The 19,645-nt window shown below is 41.1% G+C and overlaps 1 protein-coding gene across 3 annotated transcripts in view; it reads left to right on the top strand.

Annotated features, from left to right (window-relative positions):
- Positions 1–19,645, top strand: part of CCNY (cyclin Y) — a 227,100-nt gene that overhangs the window by 147,910 nt on the left and 59,545 nt on the right. For 2 of the 3 annotated variants that reach the window (XM_030550147.1, XM_030550148.1), the window contains exons 2-3: positions 6,681–6,755; positions 15,279–15,313. In XM_030550147.1, the coding sequence (XP_030406007.1) occupies positions 6,681–6,755; positions 15,279–15,313 (110 nt within the window). Of the gene's footprint in view, positions 1–6,679; positions 6,756–15,278; positions 15,314–19,645 lie in introns of those variants that run through there. The other variant, XM_030550149.1, reaches the window with a different exon arrangement.

Here is a 19,645-nt window from a genome sequence, read left to right as displayed (position 1 = left end):
AGCTATGATCCTTATGGTATGTTTACACTGCGGCTAGGAGCGTGCTTTCCAGCCCAGGTAGACAGACATGCACTAGCTCTGCTCGAGCTGGCATGCTAAGAATAGCAGTGTGGGTGTTGTGGCACAGGTTGTGGTATGGGCTAGCTATATGAGTTCAGACCCAGGGTATTGGGCAGCTTTACGCTCATGCCACTGCCCATGCTGCAGTGTACACTCTGCTATTTTTAGCAGGTTAGCTCGAGCAGAGCTAGCCCATGTTGGTCTACCCCAGTGGTTCTCAAACTTTTTTACTGGTGACCCCTTTCACACAGCAAGCCTCTGAGTGCGACCTCCTCCCCACTTATAAATTAAAAACATGTTTTTATATATTTAACACTTATAAATGCTGGAGGTAAAGCAGGGTTCTGCTTGGAGGCTGACAGCTCACGACCCCCTGAGGGGTCCCGACTCCAAGTTTGAGAACCCCTAGTCTACTGGAACTGAGAAGCCTGGTGCCAGCTGCAATGTAGACATACCTTTAGGGACTTCGGTTTCAACAGTTCTAAGGGCCAAACATATATGACCTTCCTGTAGTCACCTTTCAGATTTTAGAATGGCTGTGTGTGTTCCAACTTCTCATAGAGAGCTCAGCTAAGACTTGCCTCTCCTTTTCTCATTAGCTTTTTCACAAAAAACTCCTTTTAAGACAGCAAATCAGTCAAGAAATATGACCTGTTTTCTTTGTCACACTGCTATGCCAGGGAAGAATACAGTCTTTGGTCTGATTGCATATTTTTGTAATTCTGGTGGTGTTCAGATACCACAGTGGGAGGTGGATTATTGACTGTTGTGGGATCTCATGTTGTGGAGGTGCTCAAGGCTGATCTTTACCCTTGAGGGAAGAAATTGTTTGGGGGTAAAAAAGACTTTGGGCCTCAATCCTGCAAACATGTAGGCACGCGTGTAATTTACTTATGAGATGAGTCTCTGACAATTCTCAGGCTAAGCAGGGCTGAGAGTCCATCTTGTTACCGCCTGCCTCCAGTGTGAGGGAGTCTTGCTTGTGGTAACTGGGTCAGTTCCCTAATGCTAGCCACTCAGGCACTCTCCTCTGGGCTATGTTAACCTGCAAGACAAAGACAGGATTCGCAGGAGTTGTGCCTCAGACCCCAACTCTCTTGAAGCATTCTCCTGACTCAGAAATCCCTGATCCTTTGCTTCCAATGGAGCACTGAACCTCCCATTATCAGTTTCACCTTAAACCTGTGCTCCTATATAACACATCACACTTGTGAATACTTATAATAAAGCAGAAGAAGGTTTATTTAAGAAAGGATAGAGATTCAACTAGAAACAAGAGAATGTAATGGAAACAAGTGGTTACAATACAAAACAAAATAGCAAAACTCAGACTAGGGTCTACTCTTATTAATAGTTGCCATTCTTACCTAATAAAGTATTTTTTCCTCCCAGAGTTCAGTCTCTTGCAGAGTTGGCTGGTTACAGGAACCAGAATCCATAATTCCATGAAAACACCTCTGCTCCGAGATGTTTCCTCAGTGAATGGATTCAGAGTGCCTCTCCCCACTTGGTGTTATACTGAAACAGGCTTTTGTCTCTATTAATAGACAGAGCAATGTCCTGTCTGATGTAATATTCCTTTTTTAACCTCCAAATGGTATTTGATTGTTTGCAGTTGTCTGATGGTTTTCCATTGGTTTTGGGATGGAGCAAGGTTTGACAGTTAAGCTTTGCATAATATCATCGGCTAGCTAGGGAGGTGTGACAGTTACTTCCTGCTTGAATGGGCCATCCCTGAGACATATTTTCCACTGGTGAATAACTTTTACTGCAAGACCATAAAGCATATTTTCAGAATAGTTATATTATTCTTTCAGTATTACCTGTTGTAGTCCCTAGGGCTAGCTTGCCTTTATTGTATTATGCCTTTATTATACTCAGCAGTAATGCAAGGAACCTATAGGCCTGTATCCTGTAAGACATTGGCTTCAGCAGTTAGCATAAGGCTTGAGGCCTATGGACTTTGGCACAGATAAACAGCCCAACAGTAACTCCCAAGTTTTTGGACACTAGTGATGAAGGGGAAGGTGACGGTAATGAGGAAGATGATAGCTAACATTTCAGGTTGTTCTGCAAGGGGATGCTGTGAGTATATGGCTGTGCAGATGTACATTCTATAGTATCTCTGTCTACCTTACTGAGTTTGAATGCTTGTGACTGAGCTAAATGTATTAATAAACTATTTATAAATATAAAGAGTTCCTATAGTGTGAGTGTTTCAACTGTGCAGATCGGGGTTCCCAATTATGTAGTAATTTGAATAATGCTGGACCTGACCTTTGGACAAGAACCTGGCAACTCTCAAAGTGATTAACTGGGAACTCTTAAGCGATCAATATAATTATTACATAATCTGTAGATCAAGTTTCACCATACATACAGACATTTCACAATGATTAAGTCTTGAGTAAGTCACAAACTGTCTGTAGATACCTTACTTGTCATTCCTTATCGATAAATACCCTGTACGATATGTTATGTGTAATGAGTTTGTCGGGCCTGAGATGAGTTGGTTGCAAAGAATAGGGGGCTTCTGTGTCATGGAGTCTCAGTAAGCTCACTAGAGTTTGTGCATGTGAGTAAAGTTATGCTTGCGTTGGTAGAATCAGACCCTTAGTTTATGTAGTTATATAAACCTTATAACCCTCTGAAATGGTACCAAATGTTGTCTTCTGTAATGGAACAAAAATGCATGGCAACTAAAGAGGTGAGTAAAGCAACATTTAAATTGTGATAAGAGGCCAAAATATGTTGAAAAGCTAGGGAAACATCCCAGTATGCAGCATGAGTCAAAAGGCTTGTACTTGATCCCAATGAAATTAATAGCAAAACTGCTTCTGACCTCAGTGGGGAAAAATCAGCCCAAAGTTTGCACAGAAGACATCACCAGAACAATAAAATTTAGGAACCTTAATTGTCTACATCTGACATACATGTTTATATTTCACTAAAATGTTCTATTCTGGGAGCAGATGGAATCTCAGCTGGTTGGGCTGAGATGCTGCCCAGTTTCCTTCCTATCTAAAGTACAACACAGCACATGTCCAAAGGTACTGGCCACAGTCAGAGACATGGTACTGGACTAGAGAAACCTTGGGTCTGATCCAGCATGTCAGTTAATTTGTTCTTGTGTTCCTAAGAGTGCTCACTATTCCAACCATGCCATTGGTGAAAAATCAATTTTTTTCTTATCACTGCTCCAGATTGAATTATCTTTTCTCAGTCAGTTATGGAGTTAGAGCAATGTGTGTTAAATTACCATAGGCACAGTCTTTGAAAAGCTCCAGCACTTGAATATCTAGTATCTAAACCATTTAATTACCTTTCATAATAAAATTTAAAACACAGTGTTGCCTTATAAATTGCAGCAGTCTAAAAGCACAGTTTACCTCTCCACGTCCTGTCATTATTAAAAGAAATGAAAGGCTGCACAGGGAGTTTGAAATTGCAAGCTTGAAAGGAGAAGGAAGAACTATCCAGCATAGACCGATGTTTCTGTTGGGTGAGGGGAAGAGGAGAGAATCTCACAATGAAGGTGTTGAGACTGATCTTTTGACTTTCAGCATCTCCAAGTTTTTATAGTGATATTTTTTTACAGAAATTTTTGTACTACAATGAATTGATGACAATTAGAGCCTCTTAGGTTTTTTTTTCCTTTTCTTTATAAAATAGGCTATGGTACAGAGCAGACCATTATAAGCAAAGATATCATTTTGGTACAGACTTTTAGAATTGACTTCCTTGCATGCTCTCTCTTTTCTCCTTCCCACCAATTACTGAAGATTGTTCAGGTCACTTAAAATTTCTCTGTACCTCAGTTTATCCTATTGGGAAATGGATAACGTCAGAGTTTCAGGTTAACAGCACCTGTATTTTCCCCTTTTTGGTACACTTCAGGAACTTCCTCAAGTTTCTACCCAGCTATCCTGTCTTTGGATAGGGACTGTTCTCTCTCTCCTCCTGACTGGGGTTTTAAGGCTGGACAGCCTCCTGTCTTACACTGTGATTTCCCCAGCAAGCCAATTTGCATAAAAGCCAGTACCTGTGCTTTCTCTCTCTCTGGGGGCTATGAACAGTGTGTTGCCAGCAGTTACAAGCTACCACACAGCTCTTTCTCAGGAAAATACATTTATGCTTAAGATTAAAAAAAAAAAAATTAAAAAAACCAAACAAACAGAGCCTGAAAACTTATCCACAAGATGTATTGTGAGTGTATGTAAACAATTTTATAGCCTAAAGCAGTGATTTTCAAACTTTTGTCACTTGAGACACCTAAAAAATTTTGAATGGAGGTGCCGACCCCTTTGGAAATCTTAGACATATTCTGCAGACCCCCAGATCTCTGCAGACCGCCACTGGCCTAAAGCATTTTTTCTTTTTAGCCCATCCTTTTCAATACACTGTCACAGGAGAACATTAAATATCATTTCAAATTCCTGTTACTTTTTAATTTTAATTATATGTTTTATTCCTTCCACACTATGTCCCTTTATAGGGCAGTTACTTTTATTTAGGTGGAAACTCAGCTTAGAGTTTTTTTCTTTCTTAAATTTCCTGAAAACAGTGCCTGAACCTGTGCGAAAATGTCTGTATTTGCTGAAAAGATAAGGGGATGATCTTATGGCCTTAGACTTGAATAAGAGGAAACACCTGGCTGCTCAAGAGCTATGTTTAAATGTCAGAGTTCAGCTACATGTTAAGGAGATTGCTTTTACTTATTTTACGTTGCTGTGATGTAAACAGAAATTATATGGAAACCTCTACAGTAGGCTAAAACCATATTGGGTTTTATTTATGACTGTATGGAAGAAGACACATTACACAATTTTAAAGTATTGATTACTAAATGAAATCTGTCTTGGGTTCAGGGTAGTGGGTAATTATCTTAGCACCACCACCCATCTCATTGCAGATCATCTGATGATTTTTCACTTCTCCGGTGCTGGTTTTAAGTAAGGTATGGAAAGCCACATGAAAAATATTATTTGTAGTCATGCACTGTTGTTCAGAGTTTCTCAGAGAAATCAGATGGCCATCTCAGAATCTTCTGTCAGCCCCACAACAAACTATGGTTTCAAGGAGCAGTAATCTGACTTTTCTAAAATGGTGTGGTGACCAGTTTGGCCTGGATTCCTTTATAAAGTGTGCTGAAATAATTACTTGGCAATAATGAACGCCTTTCTAATTGAGAGTGAGAACCCTGTCTATATTGATGTGTGTGTCATTTGTTGCGTATCAGGGAGAGCTGGTAGGCCTGAGCAATTGAATCCAGCAGTGGTTCCCAACTAACAACATCTTCACGAACAGTGCTTACATTGTGGGTTGCAGGGTGAGGATCATGCATGGGGATGCAATTGAGACCATGAAAACATTAAAGTGGGGAGAAAGAGAGGAGGTGCTGGTTGTGATGTTGGGGGAAGAATGTATTGGAAGGAAATGTAGAAAAGAGGACTGGCCCAAAGGGATAAGGAAGGGGAAGAGAGACGAGAACAAGGTAAGAGGATTGGGTAAAGAGGACAGTGAGTATAAGGGGGAGAAGTGGAGGGAAATAAAGGAGGCTAAGGAGATGCATAGAGAAGGGAGGGCCCAGTCAGGGGGAAGAACTTAATCACTAAGCTTAAAAAACAAAACAAAACACAACTTTCATCTTGACAAGGAATGGGGCTTGATTTCATATTTGCTTCACTGGCCAAGGGATATATTAGGAGGGGCAAAGATGGGGAAAACATTTTTTGTGGGCAAGGTAATATTGCCTGACAGAAAGGTAGCAATCCTCTTTATGGGCTCTGAGGCAAATGTTTATACTGGGGTAAGAAGAAGAAATGCTTTCTAGAGTTCCACAGAAGGGCAGAAGAGAAGACAAAGGATTGCAGGCATCATGCTGAGAGAAAGCAGAAAGAGTAGAGATTAAGTGCCTATTTTTACACCATGCTCAGGTAGTTAGCCAGAAGTAAGATTTATGAAGAATTAGTGGCAGAGGGGGATTTGCGGACAGATGATACTTTCTAGAAATTCACGTATGTTGTGAAAGGAGGAAGCAGGTTGGTACTGACTTAATTTGTGACCTGGTACCATATGGCATCCTTATGATTATCTTGGTGCATTCTTTTTAAAAATGAGGTTGCCACAGCAGGAAATGTGCCATTCTGTGACGCTCCCTGTGGACCTTTTCCAAAAGTGTAGCCTTTTTAAACACTCTGGTCTAGAGCTAACTTGTTTAAATTAAACAGCAATACTTGCTTATTGTAATCACATGTAACAGTGGAAAGCCATCTGCTGTCTGCATGGTTCTACATAATTGTTTTACAGTACCCAATTCTCCTGTACTGCATTCAGAAAGCTCTATTCCTGCACTTGGTGAAGTCTTAGGGGTGTGGAAGGGAAATGAATGAAAAATGTACAACTCTCGACTTTGTAATACAAACTTGTAAAAGCTGCTTGTCTGTCTTCAGTCCAGTAGAAACCATTGCACCCAAGGCCAAATCCTACAACTCTTTCTAATGCAAGTAGTCCTCACTCCAGTGGGGACCATTTGTGGGAATATGGGCTCAAGTCTGCTTGTTGCATTGGGCAATTGTAAACTTTTTAACCATATTGTAACTTTGTTTCTTCCTTTCAAGATTTGAACATGGAGTTCAACCCATCAGATCACCCCCGGGCCAGCACAATATTCCTCAGTAAATCTCAAACAGATGGTAGGTTATTGGATTTATTACAGTCTTCTCTTTTCGAATAATTTCTAAACTTTGCATATGGTAACCTATATTAAGTGTGTGTATGTGTGGGAGAGTTGTTTTTGTTTGGATTTTTTGCTAAGCTTCAGGAGAAAAAGACACAACACTGGCAGATTGGTTTGGCTATACGTAATCAGCCAGATCCTTAGCTGGTGTTAGTTGGAGCTATGCTGATATACACACTCTTGAGAATCTGGCCTGGTGGCTTATTGTTAGTAATTAATGCACAGTAAGGTATGATCCTGTTTCTTCTATGCAAAACAATAAAATCTAAGTTGACTTCAAAGTGATCCTTACCTGTGGAAGGACTACAGGATCAGGCCCATAGTTACAGGAGTGGGTGGGTGAGATTCTGTGGCCTGCATTGTGCAGGAGGTCAGACTAGATGATAATAACGGTCCCTTCTGACCTTTAAAGTCTATGAGTCTATAGTTATCGCCATGCTCTCTAACTTATTTGAACCCTAACCTATTGAATTAATTGAAGTGTCAGAAGGTTGTTAAAAGGTATGGGCCTATCCTGCAAACACCTTTGCACATACAGAAGTTGACACCCGTGAATAGTCCTGCTGAGTAGACCCCACTGGACTACTCACATGCATCAAGTCATGTACATGAGTGGGTTCACGATTGGGGTCTGTTGGGCCAGTCGCACACATTCTTATTTCACATGAGTCATGAAATCATTTGGACCCATGAATGTGCAGAGAGATTCACAGGGGGCCTGAGGCAAAGCCCATTGAAGTCAGTGACAGTCTCTCCATTGACTTCAGGTAGCTTTAGGTCAGACCCATGAATAAATGGTTACAGAATTGGGCCCTGTAGCATGCTGACTATTACAAGTTCAAAATATATAATGGAGCTACAAATACTAATAACGTGTAAAAGAATTAGTTTTCTCTGAGTGTAAACCTTTCAGTACAGTTGTCTTTCAGAACTGAACACAGCGAGCCAGATTCCCAGCTAATGTACATCCACATTGCTTAGTTGGACCAATGGCAGTTTAGACCAGCTGAGGGTGTAGCCTGATGTCTCCCCCATACAGGTTGAAAACTGAAAATCCCAGTTCACATGAGCTCTTCGATGGGTTTTAAAAACAAATCAAAATTATCCCTTAATTTTTATTGATCAGCATGATCTGACAGTATCTTTTATTTGTCTGGGTGCTTTTATAAACTTAAAGACAAACTGATCGAAATTAAGCCTGTTTTTGTTCTTTAGAGAGCTTCTTAATGTAATTAGTGGAATGGAAGCCATTTACTTTTTGGCTAATTGAATCTACAATGTCCAGCTTGAGTGATGTTAGTGTTTTGCCAGAAGTAGACATGAATAATGAACACGAAGCACATTATTTTCTACCCAAAATTTCCAAGCAACTTTTCTGTTGTTTGTTACTACAGTGTGCATTCTCGGTGCTCCTTTTTGGGGGCATCTGAACTCTATTTTAGACTTACTGAGTAAATGATACTTTACTGAAGGTTTTATTCAGCTAAGTGCACATTTGTATTTCAGAAATTCTAGTAACATCTTTTTTCAGTTTTTGTTTGTTTGTTTTCTGGTAGTTTTTGAAAATGTCTACAGAGAAGATGCATTTTAGGCTCTGATTCTGCAATGGGTTATGTCCAGATACTCTTCTGCTCTCGGAGGCCTAATGACTGCATCTGCAAGACTGGGGCCTTAAATAAAAGGCAGCTTGGTAGAATGGGGAAAGGGCAAGAGCCAGGAACTTGTTGCTCTACCGTTGAGTTGCTGTGAGGTTTGGGTATGTCACTTAACCACACACACCACCCCTCTTCCTTCTCTGGACTTGGCCATCTGTAAAATGGGTATGATGACACTTCTCTACGTCAGAGTGGTACCATGAGGATTAGTTAGTTAGTGTCTGTACAGCATTTTGAAAGTGCAAAGTAATATTTAAATGCTAAATATTGTTCTTAGAGCTGGTTGAAATGGTGAAAATTTTCCAGTCAGTCATTTGAAAAAATTTAATCAGCTCTAATTATTATAATTCTTTTATTAGTGGCTGATTTTTTGTACTGTGTAGATTATAAGAAACTTTAAAAAATGACAATTTACAAAATCTGATTGCTTTCAGCCTAGTTAATTGAGTTACGCTGCTTCTTCCAGTTTAGAAAAAAGGAAGGAATTTATTACTCTCTCAAAACAATATGTCAACCTTGCTGAACAGCCTCAGAAATTTGCCAGCTAAGGTATAAAACCTGCTCATCAACCTTTTGACTTAATGATAATGAAACACTATCCTGCAAATACTACTGGATATAGTGCCCAGAACACACACATTTCAGTAGGCTAAAGAACAGCAGTAAGCACAATGCCTCGTTGTATTTCAGGTCCATTGTATAAATAGATCAGCTTTGTAGGGATAGGAGAAAATATTGAGTAATGTTGCGTGATGTCAAACTACAATATCATGGTTTATGTAGGGGGTAAGCAGAGCTAGCAAAAGATTTGTCAGATTGCGTAGGACCCTGTTACAGTGTTCAAGTCATGGTAGTGTACACTGCATCTAAGAACCGAATTTGTTTAAGGCGCAGTAAATATAATCAAGGTGCCAAATAGTAGGCTCAGAACACTGCTTATGCAAAAAGTCTTCAATTTTTTTCTTCCTCTTCACAGGGACTGTTCAAGGTGCTAAGTCTGGTGATAATCCTAGCATGTTAGGAGAACCACCTTTGATAGCTTTAGACTTATTTTAGAACTCCTTTATATAAAAAAAAAAAAAAAAAAAAAGCTTGATAGAAGATTAGGGTTGGAAGAGACCTCAGGAGGTCATCTAGTCCAGCTCCTGGCTCAAAGCAGGACCGATCCCTAACTAAATCATCCCAGCCAGAACTTTGTCAAGCCAGGCCTTAAAAACCTCTAAGGATGGAGATTCCACCACCTCCCTGGGTAACCCATTCCCATGCTTCACCACCCTCCTAGTGAAATAGTATTTCCTAATATCCAATCTAGGCCTCCACCACTGCAACTTGAGACCATTGCTCCTTGTTCTGTCATAGAATCATAGATTATTAGGGTTGGAAGGGACCTCAAGAGATCATCTAGTCCAACCCTCTGCTCAAAGCAGGACCAACCCCAAATCCCTAAATAGCCCCTCAAGGATTGAACTCACAACCCTGGGTTTAGCAGGCCAATGCTCAAACCACTGAGCTCCCCCTCCCCCCCTGAGAACAGCTGAGCTCCATCCTCTTTGGAACCCCCCTTCTGGTAGTGGAAGGCTGCTATCAAATCCCCCCTCACTCTTCTCTTCTGCAGACTAAACAAAACCAGTTCCCTCAACCTCTCCTTGTAAGTCACGTTCCCCAGCCCCCGATCATTTTTGTTGCCCTCTGCTGGACTCTCTCCAGTTTGTCCACATCCTTTCTGTAGTGGGGGGCCCAAAACTGGATGCAATACTCCAAATGTGGCCTCATCAGTGCCTAATAGAGGGGAAAAAATCACTTCCCTGAATCTGCTGGCAATGCTCCTACTAATGCCAATATGCTGTTAGCCTTCTTGGCTACAGAGGCCCACTGCTGACTCATATCCAGCTTCTCATCCGCCATAATCCCCAGGTCCTTTTCTGCAGAACTGCTGCTTAGCCAGTCGGTCCCCAGCCTGTAGCAGTGCATGGGATTCTTTTGTCCTAAGTGCAGGACTCTGCACTTGTCGTTGTTGAACCTCATCAGATTTCTTTTGGCTCATTCCTCTAATCTGTCTAGGTCACTCTGGACCCTATCCCTACCTCTCCCTCAAGCTTAGTGTCATCCGCAAACTTGCTGAGGGTGCAATCTATCCAATCATCCAGATCATTAATAAAGATGTTGAACAAAACCGGCCCCAGGAGTGACCCCTGGGGCACTCAACTTGATACCAGCTGCCAGCTAGACATCGAGCGGTTGATCACTACCTATTGAGCCCAACAATTTAGCCAGCTTTCTATCCACCTTATAGTCCATTCATTCAGTGCATACTTTTTTAACTTTCTGGCAAGAATACTGTGGGAGACTGCATCAAAAGCTTTGCTAAAGTCAAGGAATAACACATCCACCAATTTCCCCATATCCACAGAGCCAGTTATCTCATCGTAGAAGGCAGTCAGGTTGGTCAGGCAAGACTTGCCCATGGTGAATCCATGCTGACTGTTCCTGATCAACTTCCTCTCCTCCAAGTGCTTCAAAATGGTTTCCTTGAGGACCTGTTCCATGATTTTTCTAGGGACTGAGATGAGGCTGACCGGTGTGTAGTTCCCTAGGTTCTTTTTCTTCTTTTTTTAAAGATGGACACTATATATTTGCCTTTTTCCAATAGTCTGTGACCTCCTCCAATCGCCACAAGTTTTCAAAGATAGTGGCCAATGACTCTGCAATCACATCATCCAATTCTCTCAGCACCCTCGGATGCATTAGATCTGGACCCATGGACTTGTGCTTTTCTAAATAGTCCTTAACCTGTTCTTTCACCACTTAAGGCTGCTCATCTTCTCCCCATACTGTGTTGTCCAGGACAGCAGTGAGGGGAACTGACCTTGTCTGTGAAGACTGAGGCAAAAAAAGCATTGAGTACTTCAGCTTTTTCCACACCATTTGTCACTAGGTTGTCTGCCCCATTCATTAAGGGTCCCACACTTTCCCTGACTTTCTTGTTGCTAACATGCCTGTAGAAATCCTTCTTGTTACCTTTCACATCCCTTGCTAGCTGCAACTCCAGTTGTGTTTTGGCCTTCCTGATTACGCCCCTGCATGCTTGAGCAATATTTTTATATTCCTTCCTAGTCATCAGTCCAAGTTTCCACTTCTTGTAAGCTTCCTGGATGGGCTGTGTGATGGACTGGAAACAAAGGGTGAGTGCACGTGTGTACATGCTGCACACGCTGAGTTTAAAGTGTAGGTTGTGGTTAATTCAGGGTTTTTAAAGTCAGCCACTGCAATAAAGTAATTTCCCCTCCTGTATTAGTTGGGGGAAACTTGACTGATTGCTACTTCAGTGTGTTGGAAATCCACCTTTTCATTAGTTAGGTAGAGCTGCCTCCTTCCTTCACTTCCATTAGGTCCTTTCTTTCTTGCTAAATTCAAGAGTGCTGGTACAGTAATTAGCTTCAAAGGAACCCCCAGTTTATGGGATGAGCAGGAATGAAACAGACTGTGCTCTGTTTTTATGTAGACCAACCCTCAGATCAGGACCAGTCAATTCCCTTGTTCCTCTAACAAGAGGAAACGTAGCTTTATTCCTGTACTAAATTATTTAGGAACTCTCAAAACATGAGAGGTTTGATTGATGTGTAATTATTAACCGAGGGATATTGCCTTTCGTCCTTTTGAAGTCTACCATTAACACTGCCTAAGTACATTGCACGAAGGAATACTAAGAGAGCCCAGTTACAAAAAAACAAAAAAAGAAAAAGAAAAAAAATCTTATCTCCCCCATTTTAATCCTGGATAATTTATTCATTCTCCTGTAGTAAAAATGCAGTTTTAACAATTTGAGTGTGCTTGCAAAAATTAGAACCAGGTTATTTTGCCTTAAAATTAAAAGAAAATTAAGAAATTTTGGCAGCCCTCCTATCTGTTAGTATGCCTGACGAAATCTACCCAGGATGCATGTTCTGTACAAAGGGAAAGAAATGTAATAGAAAAATAAATAGGGACTTAGAGTCTGAATTTCAAAATTGTGATTCTAAGTCTGTTCAGCTTCATTTCATCTTAAACCACCGTTCTTGAAGCCAAATACTTCAATTGTAGCTGTCTGTGGTACCACATGCTAGTTAATGAGAATGGGATCAAGTTCTGTGGTTTGCACAAGAGCACTTTGCACTGCCTACACCACACCAATGCTCTTGGGCAGCTGGTGAAGAATTTCCTCTGCACAAGGACTCTCTGGTGGTGAAAAGCTGGCAGAAGTGGCTTTGACATCTCCTGTACCAGATGTCCTTTTTCCTAATGTGAAGGGGGTTTGTTGTAGGTGGGATAGGAAGGAAATGTGACAGAGTGGAGTTCTGCTGTGCCTGATGCGCCCTGGCATAGGTTTCTTGAGGGACCATCAGGGCTGTCTCCAGCTTTTTTGCTGCTCCAATTGTGGGGAAAAAAAAAGAAAGAATACCCAAATGAGTTGCTGCCGAAAAGGAAGAGAGGGACTGAAGGACCCACCGCCGAATTGCTGCCGCAGACCCAGATGTACCGCCCCTTTGTATTGGATGCCCCAGGCACCTGCTTCCTTCGGTGGTGCCTGGAGCCGGCCCTGGCGACTATACACTTTGCATCAGTGCTGGCCAGCCCAGAATTAGAGAATCCTGGCTGAATGTGGTCCCCCACTGGAGAATGAAGTTCAATGAAGTTTCCTTCAGGGAAAGAGGAAAATGTCTCATAAGAAGCTAGAATCTGCAGAGTGAGGGGTATGTCCATGTCAGTCTGTCCAGCATTGGAAGAGGGTAAATGGCATGGGTGAATGAACAGTAAGTGCAATACTTCAGCAACTAGAAAATCATACAACAGTGAGGGCACCAAATGATGTGGAGGGTGAGAGGAAGAACATGGAAAGAGCAGGGTAGGGGATCAGGAAAAGCCGATAAACTGAAATATTGACCTGGGGCTCAGAAGCATGTCTTGTCACAAATTTTGTTGTATGCTGCAACATGCAGTATGAGTGTAGTGAACACAGTTATGGTACTAGATTTTAATTGTGTGAAAATAAAGTTTTGTTAAAGTACAAAATAAATTTTGCCATTATGAAATTATATCTGTGCTTGGTATAGTGTCTGCCTGCAAGTTGTGAAAATTATTTACTTCACTTATATTGTATTACGCAATAGAGAAATACTTTGACCAGACGTTAAGTAAACAAATGATGGTAGACATTTTCTTAGATTTTTTATTTACTTATTTGATGGAATAACACCCTGCTTGGAGCTTCAGAATGGAAAGAACAGCATTTCAGTAGAAGGACAAGCAAGCAGCTTAACTGCTTACTAGCCAATTACCGTGTTTTGAAAACTGCACAATCAAATACACGTAGCAAACTAAGAGTGTTCCTTTAACAGTGACCTGAGGGGGGGGTGCGCACGCACAAAGGGTCACATGACCCTCCCCAAAAGCTGGGGGTGGCGGGGCAAGGCCAGCAGCTGGGGAGAAGAAGGGGCAGGGTCAGAGCTGGAAGCGAAGAGGCGGGTCCAGAGCTTCTCTTCTTTCTGCTTCCTCTTCCAGCCACATTGTCTGGTGCAGCATGCAGCGGCTGTACTCTCCCAGGCAGTCTCAGGCCATGCTGCTTGCTTGGGACAACCCAGGCAGGCAGAGAGGCTGGAGGCTGCCTGGAAAAGTTCATGAGTGGCTCCACACATGCAGGGGGACTGGAGCAGAGCCGTCCCTCCCCACCCTCCTGGCCAGGTAAAGGGGACAAGTCATGTGGGGAAGTCATGGGAGTGGGGGGCATGGCAGGGAGGAGTCACGTGAGGGCGTTGGGGGGGGTCACATGGGGAGGTCACATGCCCCCCCCTTTAGCTGGTGCACCCTTTGTGTCTCTCTCACTAGCCGCCTCTTGGATAAGAAACAAATGTTTGTGACTTTTTATAAGCAAGCAATCTCACGTTAACAAGGTTCCATGTGTGAATACACTGACATTGTGTGTGTGAATACATGCAGACATAGAATCAAAATATGTAAAAAGTCTTTTAAAAAAAAAATCCTCATCTAGTATTCCTCCCATGGAGAGAAAGTGAGAAAAAGAGACTCACACAACTGGTGCTAGTTGTGGTGCTTAAAGTGCTTTTGGAAGGTGCTCAGATACCTCAGTGGTGGGTGTGGTGTAAGAGAAAATAGAGAGGAAGATCAAGCACACCATAGTGCTTTAATCACTTATGGCATTAAACCATTATTAGTTAAATTCTACTATTTGGTTGATATGTTACTAGTATCCTACATGCAGCATTATCACAGCTGTTGAACAGAGCTCCACAGGCTGGCTAAGGGATGAGTTAATAGGAAATATATTGATGACAATTAAACCAGTACATAAAATCAGTTGTAACAAGCTTTTATCTCACCATTAAAGTTTATTTTAGTTTGCTCCTTTGCTTGTAAACATTTTGCCTGATCACTGTGGGCCTGATCATGCAGCAATTACTCATGTTGAGTAGGATTTACTTGTTGAGTAGTACCATTGACTCCAGAGCAACTACTCAGCATGATTAATGGCTGCAGAGTTGCACTAAGTGATTTTTGGAGACAGAGTTCCAATGCATGCAGTCTTAGTGGAATATCGGAACAAATGTGAATTTTAATCACCTGGCGCAATGCAGAATTTAAATGCCTTCAAGTGTCCAGGTATGTGAGATGTTGCTTCTGTGCTCAAATAATGAGTGAACTTGGTTAGTGCGATAATGATGTTACACATAAATACCTTCCTACTTTTGATCGTAAAATGGTGTAACAGAAGCTTAACTGAGACAAAATACAGTCATATAATATTTCTATTACATTTTATGTTTTTGCAGTGAGAGAAAAACGCAAGAGTCTCTATATAAACCACGTAAGTGAAAATGTCTCCCTAAGCGGCTTTATACGTTGTCTATATTATGCAGAACTAAGAATCTTTGTAAGTAAATCCCTTGTGTGTGAGAGAGTGTAATGTTGCCCCTGGGGACTGAACCATGGACCTCGGTATGTAAAAGCATGGATCTTTACTATTTGAGCTAAAGGACCAGTTCCATTAGCTTGGAATTAGTAGCATTTGCACAAAGCTGTATATGTGGCATAGCCACTAGAAGGGACAGAGAGCCACACTGGGTTAGCGTGTCTTACAATATTATTTCAGATGAATATTTTTTTTGAAAAACTCAAAACTTAAAAATGCGCTTGCAGTATGTAAGTTTGTATTATGTGGAGAGTCTGTAGAGTATCACTATTATTTTTGAAAAGGGCTATTAAGGTCCAAACTAATGGGATGCATTGTAGAACATATATGTAATATATGGTAAATGTTAAAGTAATATTTATATCCTCTACCTTTTTTCTTGCTTCTATTCTTTTCAAATGAATACAATATGGGGCTGCTGCCAGTGCATGAAGAGCAAAACTCCAGTTGACTGTGTTAGGGACAGGATCAGGATCTTTATTATCATTCTTTGTATTATCTTAGCACCTAGGAGCTTTATAGATCAAAAATTATCACAGTGTAACTAGCAATATTACCAAACCCAAGTATTCAAAAATCATGAGTCAGGTCCCAATAAATCACAAGATGTGTAAATAACATAAAATGGAGAGACTCTTTTTATATGCCTTCTGGTTTCTGAGTCATTAATATGCACTTTGGTCACATTTTCAAACTTTTTGCTACCACCATGAGGTCTGAACATTTACTTGAAGGAAAAAAAAACAACCCAAAACAAACAGGGGAAAAAACCTGAGTTGCTTGTGTAATCACAAGAGCTGAGGCTTTAAGAAAAACAGAGAATATGGCAAGGCTCATGATAAAATTGTAAGATTTGGCAACACTGGACCACACACATTTTATTCCTAAAATACTAGTTTTTATTGTTTACCTGCATGTGAGAATACAAGCAAGTCTTACCTTACGTGGGAGTTCCTTTCTGCAGTTAGCGCGTAAAGTGAAAACCGGATATACTCAAAATTACATCCCCAAGCCTTTTAAATCCCAGCAAGCAGCTCCAGTGGCTGGCCCTGGCCTGGGTGCCAAAGCTGCGGGCGGGATTTAAAGGGCTCCACCCAGCTTCCCGCCATGGTGGGAAGCCCGGAGAGCCTTTAAATCCCACCCGCAGCTTTGGCAGCCGGACTGGGGCCGGCATTTAAAGGGCCCAGAGCTCCACGGTGGCTGGAGCCTTGGGCCCTTTAGTTCACCTCAGGGACTATCAGCTATCTGTGCAGCTGGGAGCTCCTTGGGTGATTTAAAGGCCTTGGGACTCCCAGCCACAGCTGGTGCCCCAGGGCCTTTAAATCTTGAAGCCACGCCTCTTCCGCTTGAGGCCATACACCCCCGGATTCCAGCCGTACAGCGTAAAGCTGAAATCGCGCATGTTAAATGTGTGTAAGTTGCGACAGACCTGTAGTTTGCATTGAAACTACCTTTGAAAGTCCTATTTTAAAATGCACTGTATCGGATTCCTGCAAATTTACCAATATGTGCTAAATAACTGCCAGCAAGCACATTAACCCAAAACATTTTTTCTTCTTTAGAGTTCTCATTGTCCAGATGCAACAAAGCTAACGGTCTCCTGACTTGCTTTGGCATTGCATCACTCACCCCTACCCAGGCCTGTTTACAACCTGTAAAAGGGCTGAAGTAGAGTAAAGAGGCTCTAAAAGCCCATCTGAGCTGGAGGAGAATTTCTCTGGTAAAAATGAGGAAGACAGCCTCCGACTCTACATACTAAATAATTAATATCAGATCTGCTGAAGGGGATGGAGAGGGGAAACCTGGAAGTGGTCTTAGCAGCTGGTTCATTATTGACAGCAGTTTTGAAAGTCTGTGCTGGAGACTTGTTTACTCAGGATTCCTAGGCAGAGCCAGGAATATACAGGATTGTTCTAAGAAGACATGTGCCAACATATTCACCATGTTATAAATTCTAAAGTATGCTGAGCAGCAATGTTTTAAATCATTGAAAAATAATCACAATAGAACTTATGTGAATGTTTCAAAAAAACTGCTATCCCCTTTACTAAGCTGGATTTTACTTTGTTTTGTCATCCTGCTTATAGTTTAATAAGTTAAACAGTGTTAGTGTGGGCTACTTGCAAGACTTCACTTTGACCAAGATGTAAAGCAGGAGACAGAAATGGTGGAATAAAAAGGCTACACACAGGGTTAAAACTGCTACTTTTATATAGGGGAAGAAAAAGTGTTTACTAGGATTCCATAAGTGCTTAAGGTAGTCCTCCCTAACATAGTTAAATATCAGTGTTCTACCTTAATATATTTTTACCAAATCTCTATTGTAAATTGGAAAATTAAAGAATTTTCTTGACAGCTGTTTCTTTCTTGCTGAAACTTTCCCCTACCTACGAGTTTTTGCCCTTATAGATGGGTAACCACTCCATAGGAATTAGCTGTGCTTCATATGCTTAAGAACATAAGGGCCAAGTGACCTGAATGTTCAAAACTGGCCTCTGGTTTTGGAGATTTCTCAGCTGGTGAGTGCTGAACTTCAGAAGCTCAGGCTCGATTTTCATGGGTACTGAATAACCATAACTCCAACTGAAGTCAGGGATAGCTGAGCATGCTCAGCACCTCCTACATAATCAAGCTTCAGATTTCTAACGTTGGGCACGCAGAACTGGAGATCACGCTTGCAAATGTTGCTTCGGTACTTCTAAACATAGTAACCTAAGGTGGCTCCTAGATTTTTAAGGCCAGAAGGAACTATTATGATCTAGTCCGATCTCCTTATTTGAATTGACGGGAAGTAAATAGCTTACGATAGTGCAACTTGCCAACAGCTGTATGTGGCAAATTAAAGATAGCATTTAAGGATAAAGCAAATATTGTTACAGTGTACTCTATCGATTACTTAGTCTCTCTGGCACCAGGCTCCTCTTTCCATGCTCATTAAGGCATGTTTCTAAGAGAAGTTTCTTTGTTTGGCACCATAATAAGTAATCTGTTTCCTGACTGACTTATGCAGGGAACAGGCAAGAGGACATAAACGCTGGGTGGTGGTTTTGCTTCCCTTGTACAAAAGCTGCTTGTCACAATACAGAGGAGAACGCTCCTTTCTTGCAAGTTTTCTCCCCAAGATCATTATTAAGTTCTAAAATTTCTACATGTACTTATTCTCCTTTTGTGACGTATAACCAGGAAGACTGGCACCTAGAATATTATTGTTTTCTGTACACCCTTTTAATAGTTGGATCTAGTATAGTGGCTCCCTACCTTTCCAGACTGCTGTCCCTGTTTGCTTACAAAATTAGACATAAAAATACAGACGTATCACAGCCCACTACTGAAAAATTGCTGACCTTCTCATTTTTACCACACAATTCTAAAGGAATCAATTGGAATATAAATATTTTGATTATATTTCAGTGTATGGTATATAGAGCAGTATAAATAAGTATGAAATTTTAGTTTGTACTGAATTCACTGGTGCTTTTTATGTAGCCTGTTGTAAAAGTAGGCAAATATCTAGATGACTTCATGTACTCCCTGGAACACCTCTGATTACGCTCCGGAACACCTGTGATTACCCCCCAAGGTACATGTACCCCTAGTTGAGAACCACTGATCTACTAATTAGTGTTGAACATCTCCCATGAGTTCAGGTATGCCAAGTAAGCGGTGGTCAGAAAAAGAAATCATGGGAAATGCAATTTTTCTATTCAGTTTTAGTTTTTTATAATAAAACATGTAGGTGTTTACACAAAATGTGATTTTAATTCAGTAGCTTTGTAGTAATGGCTCCTTTTTGTTGTCATATTTAGCAAACTGTCACAGTTTCCTGAAGTAGTTTTCTGGCATGTTAGTTGCAATATTATCAAATGGCCAATTTTGCTTCTTTTGTTCTGATTTTGTCTCTTCACTTCAAATGCACCTTTTCAGCATACTCTTTTTTATAAAGTACTTTTGCTGGGTGAATCATCTCCTTTTACCCCAACACAAACAGTGGGATCTAAAATTACTGTGATTTACTGAACTTTGTATGGTGTAGATAGCTGAAGAGTTTTTGTTGTACCTTGTCATTAATTGGGCTTGAAGGATCCAATAACTGTGTTAATGGTTTGTTTTTTTTAAAAAACAATTAAAATAAAGAGATGATTGCTCCGGGGTAGCAGTCTGTCCCACACCCTTCCCCAAAAAGACACTGAGATGACTTTATTTAGGATTGTGCTGAATTCCATATAC

This window comes from Gopherus evgoodei, chromosome 2 (assembly GCF_007399415.2).
Source record: "Gopherus evgoodei ecotype Sinaloan lineage chromosome 2, rGopEvg1_v1.p, whole genome shotgun sequence".
In the NCBI taxonomy this organism is placed as follows: domain Eukaryota; kingdom Metazoa; phylum Chordata; order Testudines; family Testudinidae; genus Gopherus; species Gopherus evgoodei.
The sequence above is the reverse complement of the archived record's forward strand: the minus strand, read 5'-3'. Positions and strand labels throughout refer to the sequence as shown.